Source organism: Silurus meridionalis, chromosome 14 (genome assembly GCF_014805685.1).
Source record: "Silurus meridionalis isolate SWU-2019-XX chromosome 14, ASM1480568v1, whole genome shotgun sequence".
Taxonomy (NCBI): domain Eukaryota; kingdom Metazoa; phylum Chordata; class Actinopteri; order Siluriformes; family Siluridae; genus Silurus; species Silurus meridionalis.
In genome coordinates this window covers 14,373,756-14,393,435 of record NC_060897.1, presented here as the reverse complement: position 1 = coordinate 14,393,435, position 19,680 = coordinate 14,373,756, and the positions used below count along the sequence as shown (strand labels likewise).

Genomic DNA, 19,680 nt, shown 5'->3' with positions numbered 1-19,680 from the left:
ATACCTTTCCCCAGGGCTGATAATGAATCAGTGATTAACACTACTTTGTTTTGCACTTGTGTTTTGTGCAGCAGTTGAAGTATCATGCTGTACAGATGGAATATTCCTGCTGCCACCACCACCACAACAGACAGTAGCAAAGCTGTCGTCATTTGTAAATCCTGGAATGAAAAATAAGGTAAAAGGACTTCTGACCTTTTCTTTTACTGTTAATAGTCTGCAATAGTCTATACATTGAACATGCATTTACTTACTGCACTGTTGGATTTGTCCATGGAGGTGTTTGAGGCCTTCAGTATCAAGTCACATGAATCTGGAAGACATGAAGAAAATAAACAACAAAAAAAAACCACTTACAAATGAACATAAAAAAATAGAAATTAAAATTAGAAGTTTCCAATGCTGTATGATATATATATATATATATATATATATATATATATATATATATATATATATATATATATATATATATATATAATCATCAACTCTTCATAGACACGTAATCTAAATTGAACAGATCATATAATTCAAAACAATCTTGCTTTACTTGAACTGTAATCACTAAGCAACATTTCTCTTATGTTTAGATGCTTTGGAGTCTCTGTTTAACTGTGTACAGCATCTGTGATTAGTGAAAGGCTAAATACATCCCCTAATCACTAAATATAGTCCAAGGCCTTATTTCAGGCATGCAGTGACCACTATTAAGGCAAAAATGAAAACTTGATAAAACATGGACAACAGGTACAGATAAACAAAATACAAAGGCAATTTATTTAGCCTACTGTTCTGATAAACTAGCCTTTCTTGACAGAGATATGCCATTACAGCACATTGCAACATTCAAGAGTTTCAGTACATTCAAAGACTCATACAAACATATAATCTATTGCTCTGCGTGACTTACGGAATCCTGAACAATCCTGAAGTTTTTCTAGTTTGTTTATCCTGGATTGGATTATTAGTATTTGCAATCGTTTTTTTCCACAACCATTAAACGGCACAGCTCTGCTCTGTAACTCTGAACTGCTGCTCCAACAGCAAGAGCTTAGACATTTCAGTGCTTTTAATAGCACACAGCTGAAGCTGTCTGTCTCTGAAGTTTTTCAGGCATCTGAGTAATTTCAAAATTTATAGCAGTAGTAGTATTATGTCTAGGAAACTGGATTTGTTAAAGATTTACTGATCACTTATCTTCAGGACTTAAGCAGTGATAGAGAGAGATAAGGCTAAAGAATAGCTGTGTTTGGAGAATTGAGTTATTTCAAGATAAGAGATGGGTTTATATATTATCTTATTTCTAAAGAAATGCTTTAAAATGGATTTGGAGTCCGACTGGTGACATGTTAATGAATCAATTCCAAATTCAAATTGAAATTTGATTTGTCACATACACGTTCATACAGTCTCATGTAGTGAAATGCTTCTTACGACTGTCCAACATTTAAATCTAAATTAAATATTAAATAAATATAAACACAAAATAAAAATAAAGTATAAGCAGTATAAAGTATGAATATAACATATAAGCAGAATAATCTCAAAAATAAAAATAATAGGGTTAAAAATAATATATAATATACACTATACAAATATATATATGTATACACAAATTAGACCGAAGGGATTGAAAGGTATATGACAGACATTGACAGAAGTACAGATTTAAAGTGCAAATAATCTTTTACAACAGCAGCTTATACTGGAAATATAAATATAATTACAATTATGTAACTAATTTAATAAAGAATACTTGTTACTTGTATAGAATATGTGTTTATATTGTGCAGGAGTTATTTATTTAACATTAATGGCAGATTCTTTCTTTGTTGGGTGTTTTTTTTTTTTTTCAAAAGACAAAAATGTGTATGCTGTTATTTGCAGTGGCGGGCCGTGCATTTGGTACCTGGGCCTTTAGTGGGGACTTACCCGACTTAATACACCTCTTGATACTACCACAATTATAGAAACAATCAATACTATACAAAAAAACGCAATATAACAACGTGTTACAGAGAGAGAGGCATTTTGCGTATGGAGGGTGAATACCATTTTACTAAAGCAAGCTCCAAATCTCACACTACAACCGCAACTGTGCACCTACATCATCTGGTGCAGTTCAGAATCAATATTTGTCTAATAACATGACAAAAACGTAAAAAAATTTAAAATACAACCCACTCGACAACCCACCAGAGATGCATACTAATAATTTGCACCGCTCCTCAGAGGCTGTAAGCCAGTGGTACCGCTCGTATTCACTGGTCTGGAAGTGGTAAACACACCCTCCCCCCGGCTGAGACAAGCTAGCTAGTTGGCCGACCTCTCACTATGTCTAGCTTTTCTTGAAAATGGATTTTTAAGAATGTCAGAGAGCAAATCAATTTCTCTTCCTCTGTAGGCATAAAAATTTATAACTTAGATGTATGAATGTCCAACCAATGACCAACCAATCAGAGGATGGAAAAATGCTGATGCTATTTTGGGTGTGAGGTGAATTTAAAATCTGATTGATTAAAGAACCAGACTCATTGTTAATATTCTCTATGGTAAAAAGGCCACTGTAGTAAACAACTGTGTTGAGCTGTGTGTTGTGTTGGTACACAAACTTGTAACTATATTTTTATGTTTAGTTACTTTGTGTGTCTTTCTGTCTCATCTACATCACTCTCTCTTATTCTCTATCTTACTTTCTGCTTCTCTTTCATTGTTCCTTTCTCTTTCTTTGTCACAGACTCAGACACAGACTAGTGACACCAGATCTATTGAGGATTTTGAGATTTTGTTTCTTCAGTACAAAAAGATATTGTGGTTTTCTAGGCTTTTTCAAAATCAGTAGAATGATATTTTAGTGGAAACAATTCAGAGAAAATTTGTAGAAATATCCTTTAAATTTAAAATGCGAAATATTTGTTATACCTTTATATTGTGGGAAATGACAAATATTAGATTCATTCACCAATAGCTTCAACATTTTTATTCCTAACATTATTAGCAAGGTTTTAAAATGATTTGAAATTTTGGCTGCTTTTAAATGTCAAGATAATATAGATTTAGTTTGCCTTTTATTCTTATGTTTTTTTTATTTGTTTGTCTATTATTACATGTATTTGTTCATTTTCACTGAGTTTGTGTGCACTCTAGAGGAGGTTTTCTTCAATGAAGTTTATAGTTCCTACAGAAGCACCTCACAAATTATAATGCTGCCACCACCATGCTTCACCTTATTTACCAGCTGATTTACAATGACTGATTTTCATCAAACATACTGCTTGCTGTTTTTGTTGCCAATAGAGTTACATTTTCCTCTCAACCCAACCCAACATTCTACAACCCAACACACACACACACACACACACACACACACACACACACACACACACACACACATACACACACACACACACACACACACACACACACATACATATGTATATATATATAAATAGTAATGGTTGTTATTGCATATATATATATATATATATATATATATATATATATATATATATATATATATATATATATATATATATAATACTTTATTAACATTGGGCATGTATAGGGGTTAATCCCATAATAGACAAGACTAGGATAAGTCAGGAAAAGACTGGCTAGCAGTGCCACTGGGCACATACCAATGGGTGATGAGGTGTTCATTCAGTTAGAGTAAAACTACAACGACTATAATGGCAACCTTTAAGAACTATGCTTGCTAATCAGATATAACATTGGTATCAGAATAAAGAATGTGGAGAACAGTTGATCGTGTTAATAGTATTTTTTGTTGTTCCTTGGTAATTTGTAAGATAAACAGAAACTCCAATCCGTTATTAACTATGAGCTAAATAAAACCTATAACTTCTAAGTTAAGTAGACTGGAGAAAGACTTACCCACATATCCACCCATCTATCTTTCTCTGTACCTCACGAGAGTCCTATCTGGGTAAGTCCACCTTTAATCTGCTCCAATAGCCCCAAATTCATTCAGGGAGAGTGGCAGCTTAATGGTTGAGGCTCTTGGTTACTAATCTGAATGTTGGGATTCAAGCCCCAGTATCGCCAAGCTGCCACTCTTTGGACCTTGAGCAAGGCCCTTAACCCTCTGTGCTTCATGGGCACCTGCATCATGGCTGACTCTGGTTAGGGCTTGAATCCCTCCTCAGCCATGAACATGCAGAGTTTGCATCTCCTCCCCAGTCAAAAGTTGTACATTGTAGCTGACTGGCATTTCCTTGTGCCCTGAGTTGCCCCAGGATGCCGCAAGTAGTACTTAGTCTTGCCATGTTACTTATGAAAACACACCAGATGTATCAGTCAGTAGACTGGATGTAATGTGTAAAATAGTATATTGACAAATGTTTTATTTACATCCTTTCTTAAAATTGTATCTGGATTTAACCCAGAATTAACTAAACACACCTCAGGTTACAGTGTGTAAACTCTTGCTCTGAACAGAGACTTCTGCAACTCAACATGTCACCGAGTGAGGCGCTATAGTGCAGAGACTGAACGATGCACAGCCTCGGTGTACAGCTCATTCCGCTTTACTCCCATCACAACCAGTGCTGCGGCCAAACATGTCTGATTTCGAAGAGTTCGAGAAACAGCTGAGCGAAAATAGGCAAGGTAACATGTCTTCCTCCATTTATTTAATGTCTCTGCCTTGCTTGCCAGTGTCGATAATTCGAGTTGGCATTGGTAGTTAAACTAGTAATATACCCGTTGGCGGCTTCGCTTGTAATTGAACGCTGCACGGGGGTGTCTCAATTGGCTGACTATAGCATACACAGGTGCACTATATTGAATAGAGCACGATGACGCCCGCTCTCTGTGTAGTGCACTCTGTGTACACTACAGAGCTGTTTGGGATGTAGCCAAATAAATCCGATAGTCTGGGGCAATACGATACTGTGTTGGTTCCCCAGTTGAGTCGGTTTTGGTCAGTAGGGTCTTCATTTATTAATTGGCATTGAGGTGTAAATAGAATAATGCACCACAGAGATGTTGGATGTTACGCATTGGTTTGTTTACAGACATATGGCTGTATAATGTTGCTGGAAGACCCTTGAAACCGAGCGGTTCTCTCACTTATAAACTGTGTAGATGATGCTTGCATGGTCGAAAACATAAAAAAAAATAAAATCTGATCTACTAAAGCTCACCTCATATCTTGAATGCAAACAAACTATTCTGCCTTGTGTTATAACTGTGCATTGGCTTTTCTGGGTGCTCAGGTTACGCGTGGGCGATAGCGAGTCACGTGACTATAAAGGGTATGTGGGTTTGACCTGTCAGCAATCCATCCATCCATCCATCCATCCACTAATTATTCACTCATTTATTCATCTAAATCCTCCAGAAGCATCATTTCTTTGAAAGCCTATTTGGATCGGATTACTTTTATATAGAAGGAGGAGGAGGAGGGATAATGTAATTACATAACTAGGATTTTAGTCCTGTCTGAATGACCTGAGTCAAGTCTGGCAGGTCCATACACAAAATTTCCTTCCTTCTTTTCTTCCTTCCTTCCTTCCTTGTTTTATTTTTACCAATGTCATAATCGGTCATATTACCCTGAATATTTTCAGTAAATCTTTGTATGCTCTTTAAAAATGATTGACCTGACAAATTTGGATGGAACTAATATCCCACAAATACATTGGTGATAAAATGTTACCCCACTGACCTATATAAAAATAATACACACCAAGTAGTGTGTGTTCAGGTTTTCATTGTAAACAGGTGGACTATTATGTGGCTCCTGACACCTGAAGTATAACTTGATTGTCCAATTCATATATGTAAAAGTTTACCATGCGAAAAAAAAAAAAAGAAAACGTGAGCGCCATTGCAAAAAAAGACCTCAGTGTCGTCCAGTGATTGTCGTCCAGTGATTGTTGATAACTGCATGTTTGTAGGATGTTTAGTTGTTAGGATGTGTTTGTGTCATAATGACTGCACTAAAAATAGCATTGGGTGTTTGTTGCAGGTGTTTTATGATTATCCAAATAATGAACAGTTTTAGTCAACTGATGAGTGATATTTGCTTCAACATACAGAGAGAGAGAAGGAGAGGCACAGGAAAAGAAGCCGGAGTGGTTCACCAAGTCGAGGTGAGAAACATAACAGCCGAGAGAAACGCAAAAGTCGTGATCGCCTGAGCAGCTCCGGAGATCATAAAAAACACAGGTGCATGTACAAGAATATTATATAATATATATATAATGTAATTAATACTGAAATACTTAAATTAGCACTTTCCAAGTTTGCTTTGTAGAACTCGAGTTATATTTATATTAAGTTTGTAATCTTGCATACCAGTGTAGATTTATTCATTGCTAAAGACTCAAAGCACTTTTTGGCTAAATGTAAATGTAATTAAACTCTATGCTAGATTAATCTTTATAACATGCTTCTCAATCATTGCAAATATTTAGAACATTGGATCAGATCTGTACAGAAGATAAAACTAGAAATGTCTGTAAAGTGTTTACCTCACATCTATATTGATGAAAAAACAACTGGCTTGTTAAGATCTGGCTATTGCTTGTTATTCATTATTGCACTATTGGCCTTTGTGATTATCACAGATATACATTATATAAACTCGGCAATAACCAAGGGTTTTTTTGGTATAAGAATTGTTTTCATTATCAGTATCATTCCAAATATAGTATATGTGCTGCTGTTCCAAACATTGGTTTAAGAATTTTGATCAACCAAATCTGACCTGAGTGATAAACACAAGTTTAAAGTTACAATAAATAACTTTTACCACATTACAGTGTGACACTTTTCACATTTTATTGAAACCTTTGTGAGATGTTTATTTGTTAAACTGAATTATGGACGTGCCCTTGCTCAGATGGAGGCATGTGATGCTGAATTGTAATGATTTGATTGCTCACATTCACATATTGGCTGTCGATCGATTGCCATAATTTGTGTTGTTCATAATATGTATTTAGTCTATTTATAATATAAGATTTAATAGTATAATAACACATGCATCATAATAAGCAATATTGCAGGCCAAAATTTAACACAAATGAAACATTAAAGTGTTGCTAGAGATATCACACATTGCAGCAATGTCAGTGCACTATAACCAAAATCAAGTCTATTTTAAACTCCTCTTATTTATATAACGCAGTTTTATTTAATTTTGTGTCATTTAGTTGTTGAATAGTGAAATGTTAATTAGACTTGTATGCTGGAGTGTGTAGGATTAGATACTGTCACTTGTCAGATGCTGGCCAACACTTTTCTTTTTTTTTTTTTTTTGTCTTATTCAGTCATTCTCCAAGGAGAACAAAAAAGAAAAAGGCATATAAATACTGGGATGTTCCAGCACCAGGATTTGAACACATTACACCACTGCAGTACAAAACAATGCAAGGTACAGAAAATGTCCTTCTTTAACCAAGTAGTCAACCAAATATTATAGTGCCTCATATATATCAGACATCTTTCTGGGGGTTTTCTTTTTCTTTTTTGTCTTTGTACATGTTCATTACGTTTTTAGGATCTTCACTATACGTTCATGATCTGTAATGTACCTGATAACATGACATTATTTTTAGGTGTCGATATTGTTTAATAGGGTTGTAACTAGTAATGCACTAAATGAACATTATTAACCAAAACCGAAGATTCTGGATTTTCACTTGGCCCAAAGATTAAATGTAGATTTAAATGAAATTCAGAACGTCCATTTTGTATACCATATTTTTCGGACTATAAGCCGCTACTTTTTTCCCCACGTTTTGCACTTAAACAACAAAGCGGCTAATATATGGATATTTCCTTATATTCTTATATAACTTCAAGCCAAAATACTGAGCGACATAACATTAGACCAATGAAATTTCCGAACAGAAACGAAAAAACGCACTTCACCTGTGTTCTGAGCTGCACGGCATCGGGAGAAAAAGACGTTGTTTTTTTTAAACGCACGACGATGCCAAAAGATAAACTCCCGAGAAAAATAGTTGTAAAAGGAAGGAGGAGGACAGTGAACAATGACTTTCTAGGTAGGCTACTGTTTAGATACAAGCTGCTGTAACGCGTTGAGTCAGGTTGAAGGGATAGCGCGCTAACTCCAGTTGCAACAGAAATCATATAAGCACAGACAGGTTTCCAAAACCAAAACGCGTGCTTTTTTATTTTTCTTGGCAACAGCGTTAAGGGTTAGTCAAAGAAACTTAGAAATGAGCATCAGAAAATATTAAGGACATAATCCTCGTCTTGAACACACGCAGTAATAGCGGAAAAATGCAGTGGCACACTATTCCCAAAATACCGCTTTGCTCCTAAAGGAAGCGCAAAATATTTCACCCGCTACACCGTGTGTAACGTGTCTTTCGTTAAAGCCTGTGTAAAGTACATTAGTGTAGACATGCGGCTTATTTATGTTAACAATAAAAATATTTGTAAAATTCAGTGGCTTATATATGGGTGCGCTTTATAGTCCGGAAATTACGGTAATAGCATAAATCGTGTGCGTGACCACTTTAGCACATTTATGCAATAAATGTGCTAAACTAAACCTATTCGTTGTAAACCTTACAAGAAATGGCTTCTCTCTACAGCAGGTTTTTCTCCAAAACTAGGCAAAAAACAAAGGTGTTGTGGTATGAAGCATCATGATGCAAAAATATCATGATGTGGATTGTGAAAATGTTAGATTGGAGTGCAGTCACTGCCTTCCAAGCAGAACCTGCCAAATCATCTGCACATGTGTAGAAACTGACAACCCAATAGCTCCAGATTGCATCGAGTGGCACACATTATGCATATCACATTAAAACAATTAGAATAAGACCACTTCTTTATTTGTTAGGGTTGTAACGGTAGATATTCGTGCCAAATTTTTCAGTACAGAGCTTTCGGTTCAATCCATTTTACGTGCATTAAATCTGAGTTCCCTCAGCCTGCAACTTTGTTTAGTCCCTTTCATTTTGAGTGCGTTTTTTTTATTATTATTATTACATTTGAAAACATACACAACTATGCCAGGTGTATATAAAAATAAATAAATAAATAAATAAAACCAAAAAGGAGCCAGAGTTAGTGCAGTGTCACTGTGGCTACTCAATCCGTACCGGAAATATGATTTGTTTTGCACATGGATGAAAACCTAAAGAATCCATAGCATTTTTACTTTCAGAAGCAGAATTAGGTTATTGGCCAAGTGTGTTGACACACACAAGGAATTTGGTTCCAGCTGTTGGTAAATCTCAAAAGTACAGACATAAATAACACTACAAATTTAGATGTTCTGTCTATACAAGACAGAACAGACAATATGAGACAATACAATATACAGAGTATATGACAGATCAGTAATGTACATATAGTGTAAAAGTGCATAGTAGTGCTAATAGCAGTATTGAGCGTCACATAAGATTAAGAGTTTACTTTTGTACAATATATAGCATGAATAGTGTGTGTAACATATGGGATGGTGGTTAAGTAGATTACCGGTATATCTTTAGAAAATTATACTTAAAATTAAATGTAAAACATACACACAACTGTAACTGTAACAAAGGTAAATTATTAAAATTGTTTATTCTGCAATTTAATTCATTTTTTCTTTTCAAATTTGTGCTAATTTAATTAATTACTTAATTACATCAGTTTAATAAAAGTGTATTACATTAATTAGATTTAGTGTTCTTTAGTGTTTCCTTTAATTTGGTTTGGCACAAGAATTATAAAAATAATGTTACCAAATAAAGGCTTTAATTTTTCACTCCTCTCCTGAGGTTTGTCTGTTTGTGTGTAAAGTGTTATATACTATAAACTGCTTATTAGTTTGCAATCTAAAGTAGTGCAAATAACATTCTATCAGGCATTAGTTTGTAATAAAGAATTTGTCTACTTCTTGTAGCTGCTGGGCAAATTCCCACCATAGCCCTGCTGGCTTCATCCAGTACAGCAGGAATGGCTGTGACACCAGCACAGGTCCTGGCTGTTGGCAACCAACTGACCAGACAAGCACGGCGTCTTTATGTAGGCAACATACCGTTTGGAGTCACTGAGGTGAGCGGCCCAAATTAGCATTTTAATATTAATTTTATGGTTTAATTGCAAGGGTAAATAAGGCACTGTTTCTAAAATAGGAGATGTACAGGTGCTATCTCTACTCGGATTCTGTTCCGCGTTCAGCTCTTAGATTCCTAGCTTAATATTCAGCTTGTCATTTTGTTGTGTAAGGAAAAGTAGGACGGCCATGTTTCACTGGGATCGTCTTCCATTTTTAGCAACTTGGCACCGTTGTAAATTAGGGCCTGCCCTGAAAATGCTTCCTGAAAATATCACAATTTATAATATTGTCATCAAGATAGACAATGTAGTTTTGCCACTACATTGACAAGGATTCACTCTAGTTCCCTTTAAGTCTCAACAACAAAGCATTCTGTTGCCTTTAGGAATCAATGGCAGAGTTTTTTAATACTCAAATGAGATTTGTTGGACTTTCCCAAACACCCAACAACCCTGTGCTTGCAGTGCAGATCAACCAGGATAAGAACTTTGCCTTCCTTGAGGTAAGTAACATTTCATACTGGGTTGCAAATATGTTCTCTGGATGCTTAAAATATACTGCAACGACACACAAAAACATGAATTTGATGACACAGATCTCAGTCGCCTACAGCTGCAAGTAACTACAATATTCAATTGATTGGTAATCGAAAACGATGGGTATCAGTGTTTGGAAGATGGGAACGATTACTTACACAAGTGTAGCTCAGTCAGACTTTACACGCTGGTGTCATGTCAACTGATCCTGCTTGCTCATCTCTTATCATTAGCAGCTGTGATAAGAGCTGGAGTCCAGGTCAGTTGCTCATGTAAAATACAGCTGCAAGTAACTACAATATTAAAGGTCCTCAAACATCTTAATGATCGATCAATTCTAAATATATTGATATTAGTATAATAAATGTGTCTCTGTTGTGTTTGCTAATAAAATAATTTTCTAATAAAATCAACATACTTTGACAACGATACAGTGCTATTCATAAAATATTCACCTCTTTAAAGTACAAAACCACATTTTATAATGTTAAATTTAGTAGCATTTTTGCACACTGAATGGAATCCTTTAGCAAATGTCAGTTTTCAAGTCTTGTCATAGACCTTGGTCTTCTCTCAGCGTACCGCACACACACACAACACAGGCATGATGACAGGCTTGAGAGTTTCTATTTATTTAATTATTTTTAGAAGCTTTGTCTACATAGCAGCAGCATAACCTTTTAAATGTTCCTCTCTTCATAACTGCATCGAGTGTTAAACATTTTCTTTCAGTTTCGATCCGTAGAGGAAACCACACAGGCCATGGCGTTTGACGGAATCAACTTTCAGGGCCAGGCACTGAAGATCCGGCGACCTCATGACTATCGACCGTTGCCTGGTATTTCTGAGCAGCCGGCTTTCCATGTACCAGGTAAATAATCTGTGCTCATATTTGATTCATTTTGACATTGAATGATTAGAATTTATACTGTATTCAGTATTGGACATTGAGAAATCAATTATATATCAAATTAATAATAATTGTAAATAATCATCACAATAAGTTTGTTCTTTGAGGTAAAGTAATTGCTGTATGTGTTTCTGAATATATTTGATTAAATATATATATATTACATATATAATATAATATACAATATTATTTACAGTCTAAATTCAAATAATTATATTTTGAATGTATTTCGAATATTTTGCATCTTCAGGAGTTGTATCCACAGTTGTACCAGATTCTCCTAATAAACTCTTCATTGGAGGTTTGCCCAACTATCTTAATGATGATCAGGTATTTTTTTATTACCTATTGCACAAAGTGCTGATAGAGTTTATTGGTCTTAAGGCATTTCTTCCATCTAAGAAAGCACTAAGCACTAAGTAGCATACTTGTTACCAGTTGTCTCACATATTTAATATGTTAATTATCATTCAACTATACAACATTTTAACAAACATTTGTACCAATGAAGCAGTAATTTTAATGCCACTATAGCTGTTGATAGCAACCTTTTTAAAAGGCACGTTAAGATTTGCAATTGTTCAGTAATAAGTATAGTCTGGCTAGTGATGTTATAAAAGATGGCATTTTTGAGGATATATTTTCATAAAAATTTTTTAAACCATGATGGATTTTCCATCTAGGCACATTATTCCACTTGCTGAAACATCTGCAGAGCAGCTGGTGGTAAAAACACACGGTAAACTGGTGGAATTACTGTTATTCATACTGTCTGAATAAATGAAATACTGTGAAAAGTTAAAATATGATATGAATGTAATAAATAATATCTTTGCCCAAAGGTGACATTATTAATACTGAAAAGAGATTTTGGCTTTTACTGTATATGCAGCACTGCCGTATGCAAAAGCAAAATGCAAAATTCTGCAAATCATAGATGCTTTCAAAAAGTAATAAAATTAACTGTTTTTTTTATACATGAGAAAAGCGCTATAAATAGTAAAGTATTTAAAAGTATGAACTTTTTTTCAATTTTTTTAAGAAAAAAAATTGTAATGTGTTTCAAGCATCTTGAAGAACCTGACACATTTCCTCTACAGACTCTGGAACTTGTATTAGCTTCTGTCTCTGCAAATAATTCCAGAATTTCCATTATCTTTCTATTATTTTTCTAATTGCACATAAAACACTATAGGGCATGCTGGACAATAAACAGCAAGATTGTATTGTGCAATGTGAGTGTGGCACAGTCATGTATACAGTATTATATAAAATAAGCTTCTAAGGCAAAAATTTAGATAAAACCTGTTTTTTCAAAGATGTCACAGTACCATATATTTCCAATTGTAATGCCAATAATGCATGTCATTATTCATGAACATGTAACTGATTGCATTCGGTAGTTAACACTGTGGCTAGATGACTTGGTGTCACATTTATTATCTTAAATATTTCAGCAGTTACATCTCTGTAAATACTTGCTGGTATATATACCGGGCGGATCAATGATATTCACTCTCATACATACTGACAGCTTATGTTTTATTTTGGATACATATATGAACAGTATATTAGTAAGGTTTCTTTTGTTGCTAAACCAAATAGGTTAGAAGTTCTCCTTCCTAATTGAAATACATCATATGCAAAGTAATAGGTTCAAATGGACACTAATGTACTCCTTTTTTTTTTTAATTCTTCTCATAAAAAAAACAAAAAAAAAATTTGCAGTCACTGTTACTGCCCTGAAACTCACAGCTCTTTCATTTTTGTTCCCCCCACTTTGTCCCCAGCTAGGGGCCTGTAAGATCGTTAAGTCTGCGCTCATAATTTGTTCACTATTACTGATCTACTGCTGCCATGTCAACATGTAATACAAGGCAAGTAAGACATTCCGAACCTCACATGGATCAACTTCCTGCCAACAGGGGTATTTCCTCCCCCGTGGCTGCCACTCTTTCTCCTCCCATCACTCTTTTGGAGCGCGCAAACCCACTCATGGATTTCTGGGGGGGGATTAAACATAATCAGGGTGGTTTTAGTTACAGCATTAGTTCACATTATTATTGATATTTATATGCATTCATTATAATGTAATATTTTAAGTACTCATTTTGTGTTATAAACACAGACTCTCAATCCAAATGGTCCAACTTCTAAACATTGTGATCAGAAGTCACGCTCTTAAATTATAATAATGTAGAGAGTAAAGGGTTTATAATGGTTTGGGATTTATTTTGCTGTCATATCAAATGTTCATTTAGGTTGTTTTTGTTCTTCTTCTCTTGCCCTTAACAATAGCTGTCATAAACGTTCTGCATATCCCTATCTCTTGCACAGGTTAAGGAGCTTTTGACATCGTTTGGACCACTCAAAGCCTTCAACCTTGTCAAAGACAGTGCTACATCACTGTCCAAAGGCTATGCTTTCTGTGAATATGTGGACATTGGTGCCACTGACCAGGTATAGACAAACAATACTGTTGTATTTTGATAATCAGAGGATTTATAGGTAATTGACTTCGTCTTGACGTTCATCCCAGTGTTGCTTTATCAACATGGCAGCAAGCTATTGTTATGTTTATATTAAAGACATGATTCATGTGTTGGATTTAGGCAGTGGCAGGGCTGAATGGAATGCAGCTTGGTGATAAAAAGCTCATCGTGCAGCGTGCCAGCGTTGGGGCAAAGAATGCAAATCCAGTAAGTAACTGTGTCTGTGACCATTGTGAGCACTGTGGTTTTTGTCTTTCTCTCTGGTTACCAGTGAAAGGTTTGTTTGCCTGCTTTTGTGTAGGTAATTTGTCCGTGTAAGCGAAAATCTGAGGACTCAGAAATTTTTTTATGGAAACAAAGTGCAAATACCTCTGTAATCACATCAATGCATGCCAGAGAAAGTCTTCAAAATATTAATTACTATATTTATACACTTATATGCACACACAGTAGCGATGTCATGAATCAAATCGGCTCTCATTAAAGATTTTCCCTATAGACTGTGATCACAGAAAGTCCGGTAAGCCTGCAGGTGCCCGGGCTGCAGAGGCTGCAGAACTCGGCTGTGCCCACCGCAGTGCTTTGCCTCCTCAACATGGTGCTGCCTGAAGAGCTGCTTGATGATGATGATTATGAAGAGATCTTGGAAGATGTCAGGGAAGAGTGCTGTAAATATGGCAGCGTGCGCTCTATTGAGATTCCTCGACCTGTCCACGGAGTGGAAGTGCCAGGATGTGGGAAGGTCGGTCTATACAGTGTGTACGCCTGTTTCTGACCAGGTGGCTACTAAAAAGAGTTTTGTACAGCTGTATGTTTGGAGTGAGACGGTTTATGTTATAAACAATGATTAGAATAATCTTGCCATCAAGACAGTGCCATACCATTATTGATGATGCGTCACAAAAAACATCATTGTAGGTCCCTTTAAATATCTCTTTAAAGCATTGTATACACTAAATACAGCCCAAAATTCAATTTATAACTTAGAAATAACACAAAATGAACTTTTCCACATCGTTGTGTAGATGTCACTCTGCAAGCCACACCCCCTTTCCCCACTTCTCAGTAGTGCTCTCCTGATTTTCCAACTTGAAAGGTCTGCAGCAGATCCGTACTTTTTGTCAATATAAATGGGAAATGTTTTAAGTTTTTTAATGTGAAATTAAATCAATATGAATGACTGATTGTCTACATGAAGGAATGATCTACATACCTACATTATAAGTTTCATGCAGTAGTTTCATGAGTTTGGTTTTAAGAGGAACTCCGGTGCCCAAACTTATTCCAGCATACTGTAGAAGTGATTTCATCTCGAAATCAGTTGCAATTTTTGTGCCTTTGTGTGATTTTGAGAATCGACGCCCATGAGGACATCCCTCCAAACATAAACCATCTGCAGATAGACTTTGTGTTTCCTTGTAATTTTTTCTTGTTTGTTTCTTTAAGTGTGTGTCTTTCACATAGAAATGTGAACAGGTTACTTTCAGAAATTATTTCATCTTCATAATTGGGACCTAATTGGTCTTTGCTTTTGGTCCTTACTGTTGCTTTTGGAAAATATCATGAAATTTGTGGGTGGGATGCGTGAACAGATGGATAAAAACGTCATATATTTTTCTGTTCCAAAAGATGACCCACAGGTACTTTTTTATTTTTTATTTATTTTCTTTTTTAATTGAGGCACCTCATTATTTGGACAAGAAGGTATCCTATGATTCCGTCATTAAGTAATAAGTTATCTAATGAAGGAACCCTCCGAACAGCAACTGAAATAATCTGCACTGTAAGCCTGAAAAAGACCACGTCTTCCTATACCTTTGCTCACAAAAAGTCTGTTGTTTCTTTAAAACCTCTAGGTGTGAATATCAAGAAATTCTAATCTATCATCAGATTTAGAGGTCAAAATCAAATGTCATTAGTGTATAGCAAAAATAAATAAATAATAAATGATGTTCCAATTCACGTCTACATATACTTTAAATATATTGTGTACTTGGTGGGTAAAGGTTAGTAAGAGATTTTTCAGAAAGCTTCACAAATGATATGAATTTATTACAAAATGATTCAGATCTGAATGTATGCTGTTGGTGGTGATGTAGGTTATGGCTCCAACTATAGTATGTCTGTAACACTTCTAATGTTTTCCAATTGATTACTAATTACATACACCTACTCATAATTTTATACCATCTATGTTACAGATATTTGTGGAGTACAGCTCTGCAGCAGACTGTCAGAAGGCCATGCAGGCTCTGACTGGACGCAAGTTTGCAAATCGTGTTGTAGTCACAAAGTACTACGATCCAGACTTGTACCATAGGCATGAATTCTGAAAGATGGACAGAGGACAGAGGGGTGTTGACTAATGTATAGTTTCTTACAAACATCCAGGAGCAGAAAGTGTAGTTTTTCTAATGTTACACAGTTTTTTATTACAACAAAGTTAATGTGAGTAGACCAGCATATTCATTTTTGAGTCATAATTTAGACAAATATAAACTCTCCCACAAATATTTGTACAGATTTTATTTATAGACATATATATATATATATATATATATATATATATATATATATATATATATATATATATATATATATATATGTATGTATGTATGTATGTATGTATGTGAATACAAATATAAAAATGGGTGTGTATAGTTTCATCCTCAAGCTTATTGTTATCTCAGCCTGAATTCATCAAGCCTCTCAGACTCACTCTTAAAGGAGTGTTTTTTTTTTTTTCTTCATGGCGTGCAAATTTGACATAACCCTGGCTGTCCCTCACTTCTCACATTGCTAAACTAACATGCTGTTGTAGATTAGTCCTTTACAACATCCAGAGAATTTGTCCAAACTGCAGCTCTTTCCTGGCAGGTCTGCCTCTGAAAGATGTTCGACCTTTGCACCTGATCCAGAATGTAGCCACATACAACCTTCATAGGTTCTTCCACCCCCACCCCCCACTGCTATGTTCCCTTCCTTTCTATAGCTGCATTTCTCTGTTGCTGTTAGCTCAGAGTTCTGCCACATTAGCGAAGAATCAGTCAGTAATTTTCGATTTCTAACAACAAGAGGCTTGATAAATAAAGGTTCGATTTAATTTAGATTAAAACTTGGTATGATTCATTTGTAGTCAAAGTGAAAATATGACACTAAAAATATTTTTTTTTTTGACAAAAAAACATTTGCTGCTGATCTTATGGTAAGGCAGAAAAGGTGTGTTTATATGTGTATTAACGTGTATATTCCTGTAGTACAGGATTTACAAGTGTACTTTGTGTTTGTGTGAGAAAGATTAATTGTATATGATTCTATTCGATTTATACTCTATCTGTATTTATTCTGAATAATTTGCGCCGTGTTTGAAACAGATTCCAGACTTTTATAATCTTATCTTTATATATATATATATATATATATATATATATATATATATATATATATATATATATATATATATATATATGCATTTTAGACAGGCTGTGAATGTATCAGTTTCTGGATTTGGGTTGGTTGTGTGAAGACTTTTTTTTTTACAAATATTCTAGGGCTACCAGGAGCCTCAGCACTTTATTAGCTTAAGTCACATTCATGCTTCATTTACACCAATAAGATTACACAAAGTAAAAACCTACAAACTATAATCATGTTAATCAAGTGAACTCTGCAACTGCAATAAAAAACTGTATTCTGCAATACTTCAGCCTTCGGATTTAATCAAGTGCATCAGATTTTAAGTACAGAGAGGGTTACTTTTTATTTGCACTAAAGGCATCAAAGCAAAAAATAATTGTAGCAAGTAAATATATTTTGCTATTTGGCCAAATTTATCTATTATATATTTTTATAAAATAAAAATAAAATCAAATATGAGCATTTAGCTTGTTTTTAGAGAATGTTATGGCAAGAAACACATTTTATGAATTTTTGTTTAGATATTTTTGCTTCTTGATAAAAATAGATGCTTCAAAAGAAAAAAATATCTGGCATTACAAGATTATATATGGTTTATAAAATTAATTAGTTAAATAGATTAATATAACTATAAGTAACTTTTTTCTGGTGACATGGAATCTATCACAGAAGAAATGACTGCATCAGTTTTTGAATAAGATATCAATATTGAGTGTCAACCAGCTGTTGATAAGATTGTTGTATCTCAGGACTCCTTAGCAATGAGAGAAATTACTCCAGGCCACTTATATTATGAACAACTTGGGTTGCACACCTTTATTTCACTATGTTCAGAGTGAACACAATTAGGAAGTGCCTGTGTGGCTGGTCAAATGTTAATTGTGTGTATCTGTATTTCTATACAGTATTTGCAGCACAACTTGTAATGTTACTGCAGAACTGATTTTCTTAAATCATAGATGGTACAACAGGAAAATGGCTAGAGTTCCCTCAGTCTAATTTGACTTTAGGTGTGTGTGTGTGGGTGTGTGTGTGTGTGTGTGTGTGTGTTGGACTCCTAAGCTTTTTATTGACTAGTAAAATCCTCATATTATTAATTTGATCTAATATGAAAAAAATGCAAGATAAAAAATATGGATATTACTGAAAAATAATATATTTTGTGTTATTTTTGTTCTTGAGTTTTGAGTTTTTGCTCATGAGAATGGTAATAGTTTGATTTCATTCACCAAAAAGATTATTTCAGTTTATTTTACTAATTATTTCGGCAGTGGTAGTTCAGTGGTTAAGATGTTGGACTGATGATCAAAAGGCCATGAGTTAAAATCCCTCAAGCCATTTCTGCATTGAGTACTTCACCTTTAACTGTTCTCACATATGTGTAAGTTTCTCTGGATAAGAGCGTGTGCTAAATGCTGTAAACATAAAATGGTAGGTAAGTTACATCATTACACCTGTAGGTCACGCCAGTGAGAGCTCTTAAAATAGACATTAGGTACGTCATTGTTTAATACACATCAAAACATTCATTTAAAAAACAAGTCCTTAAAAGACAACATTTGGTATTATGATTTATTGAATTTGGCCTGTCCGATCCATAAAGAAAAAGTCTGGTGAATTTATAAAAAAAAAAAAAAACATTTTGGGTTACAGGAGAGGATATGAATTTTTTCTTCTTCTTCTTCTTCTTCTTCTTCTTCTTTCGGCTGCTCCCATTAGGGGTCGCCACAGCGGATCATCCGTCTCCATACCACCCTGTCCTCTACATCTGCCTCTTTCACACCAACTACCTGCATGTCTTCCTTCACCACATCCATGAACCTCCTCCTTGGCCTTCCTCTTTTCCTCCTACCTGGTGGGTCCATCCTCAGCATTCTTCTACCATCTCAATCTCGCCTCCCTCACCATGTCACCAAAACATCCTACATGGGCTGTCCCTCTAATAAACTCATTTCTAATCCTGTCCATCCTCGTCACTCCCAACGAAAAGCTTAACATCTTCAGCTCTGCTACCTCCAGCTCCGCTTCCTGTTTTTTACTCAATGCCACTGTCTCTAATCCATACAACATCACAGGTATCACCACAGTCCTCTAAACTTTCCCTTTCATTCTTGCAGATACCCTTCTATCACAAATCACTCCTGTCACTCTTCTCCACCCACTCCACCCTGCCTGCACTCTTTTCTTCACTTCTCTAACACACTCTCCATTACTTTGCACTGTTGACCCCAGGTACCTGAACTCCTCCACCTTCTTCACCTCTTCTCCCTG

The 19,680-nt window shown here is 35.1% G+C and overlaps 2 protein-coding genes across 6 annotated transcripts in view; one reads left to right on the top strand and one right to left on the bottom strand.

Annotated features, from left to right (window-relative positions):
• dhrs7ca (dehydrogenase/reductase (SDR family) member 7Ca) overlaps positions 1-19,680 on the bottom strand; it is a 32,553-nt gene that overhangs the window by 2,905 nt on the left and 9,968 nt on the right. For 2 of the 4 annotated variants that reach the window (XM_046865881.1, XM_046865882.1), the window contains exons 3-4: positions 255-313; positions 5-161 (exon numbers count right to left, since the gene is read on the bottom strand). In XM_046865881.1, the coding sequence (XP_046721837.1) occupies positions 5-161; positions 255-313 (216 nt within the window). Of the gene's footprint in view, positions 1-4; positions 162-254; positions 314-3,894; positions 3,963-5,165; positions 5,202-19,680 lie in introns of those variants that run through there. The other 2 variants (XM_046865884.1, XM_046865883.1) reach the window with 2 other exon arrangements.
• LOC124396679 (splicing factor U2AF 65 kDa subunit-like) lies at positions 4,525-17,761 on the top strand. 2 transcript variants are annotated; one of them, XM_046865877.1, is made up of 12 exons: positions 4,527-4,629; positions 5,238-5,276; positions 6,063-6,192; positions 7,299-7,402; positions 9,899-10,050; positions 10,440-10,556; positions 11,323-11,461; positions 11,751-11,830; positions 13,838-13,960; positions 14,113-14,199; positions 14,492-14,734; positions 16,194-17,761. In XM_046865877.1, the coding sequence occupies exons 1-12, from the start codon at positions 4,581-4,583 to the stop codon at positions 16,323-16,325; spliced, it is 1,395 nt and encodes a 464-aa protein (XP_046721833.1). In that variant the 5' UTR covers positions 4,527-4,580; the 3' UTR covers positions 16,326-17,761. The 2 variants fall into 2 exon arrangements, with proteins under 2 accessions (XP_046721834.1, XP_046721833.1); XM_046865878.1 differs by lacking the exon at positions 5,238-5,276 and having other exon boundaries at positions 4,525-4,629; positions 16,194-17,756.

Excerpts from the sequence above, each read along its gene's own strand:
- LOC124396679 (XM_046865877.1), top strand. The coding sequence starts at position 4,581 with ATGTCTGATTTCGAAGAGTTCGAGAAACAGCTGAGCGAAAATAGGCAA. Across the intron at positions 11,462-11,750 it reads GCCGGCTTTCCATGTACCAG|GAGTTGTATCCACAGTTGTA; the intron begins GTAAATAATCTG and ends TTGCATCTTCAG. Across the intron at positions 14,200-14,491 it reads GGGCAAAGAATGCAAATCCA|ACTGTGATCACAGAAAGTCC; the intron begins GTAAGTAACTGT and ends TTTTCCCTATAG.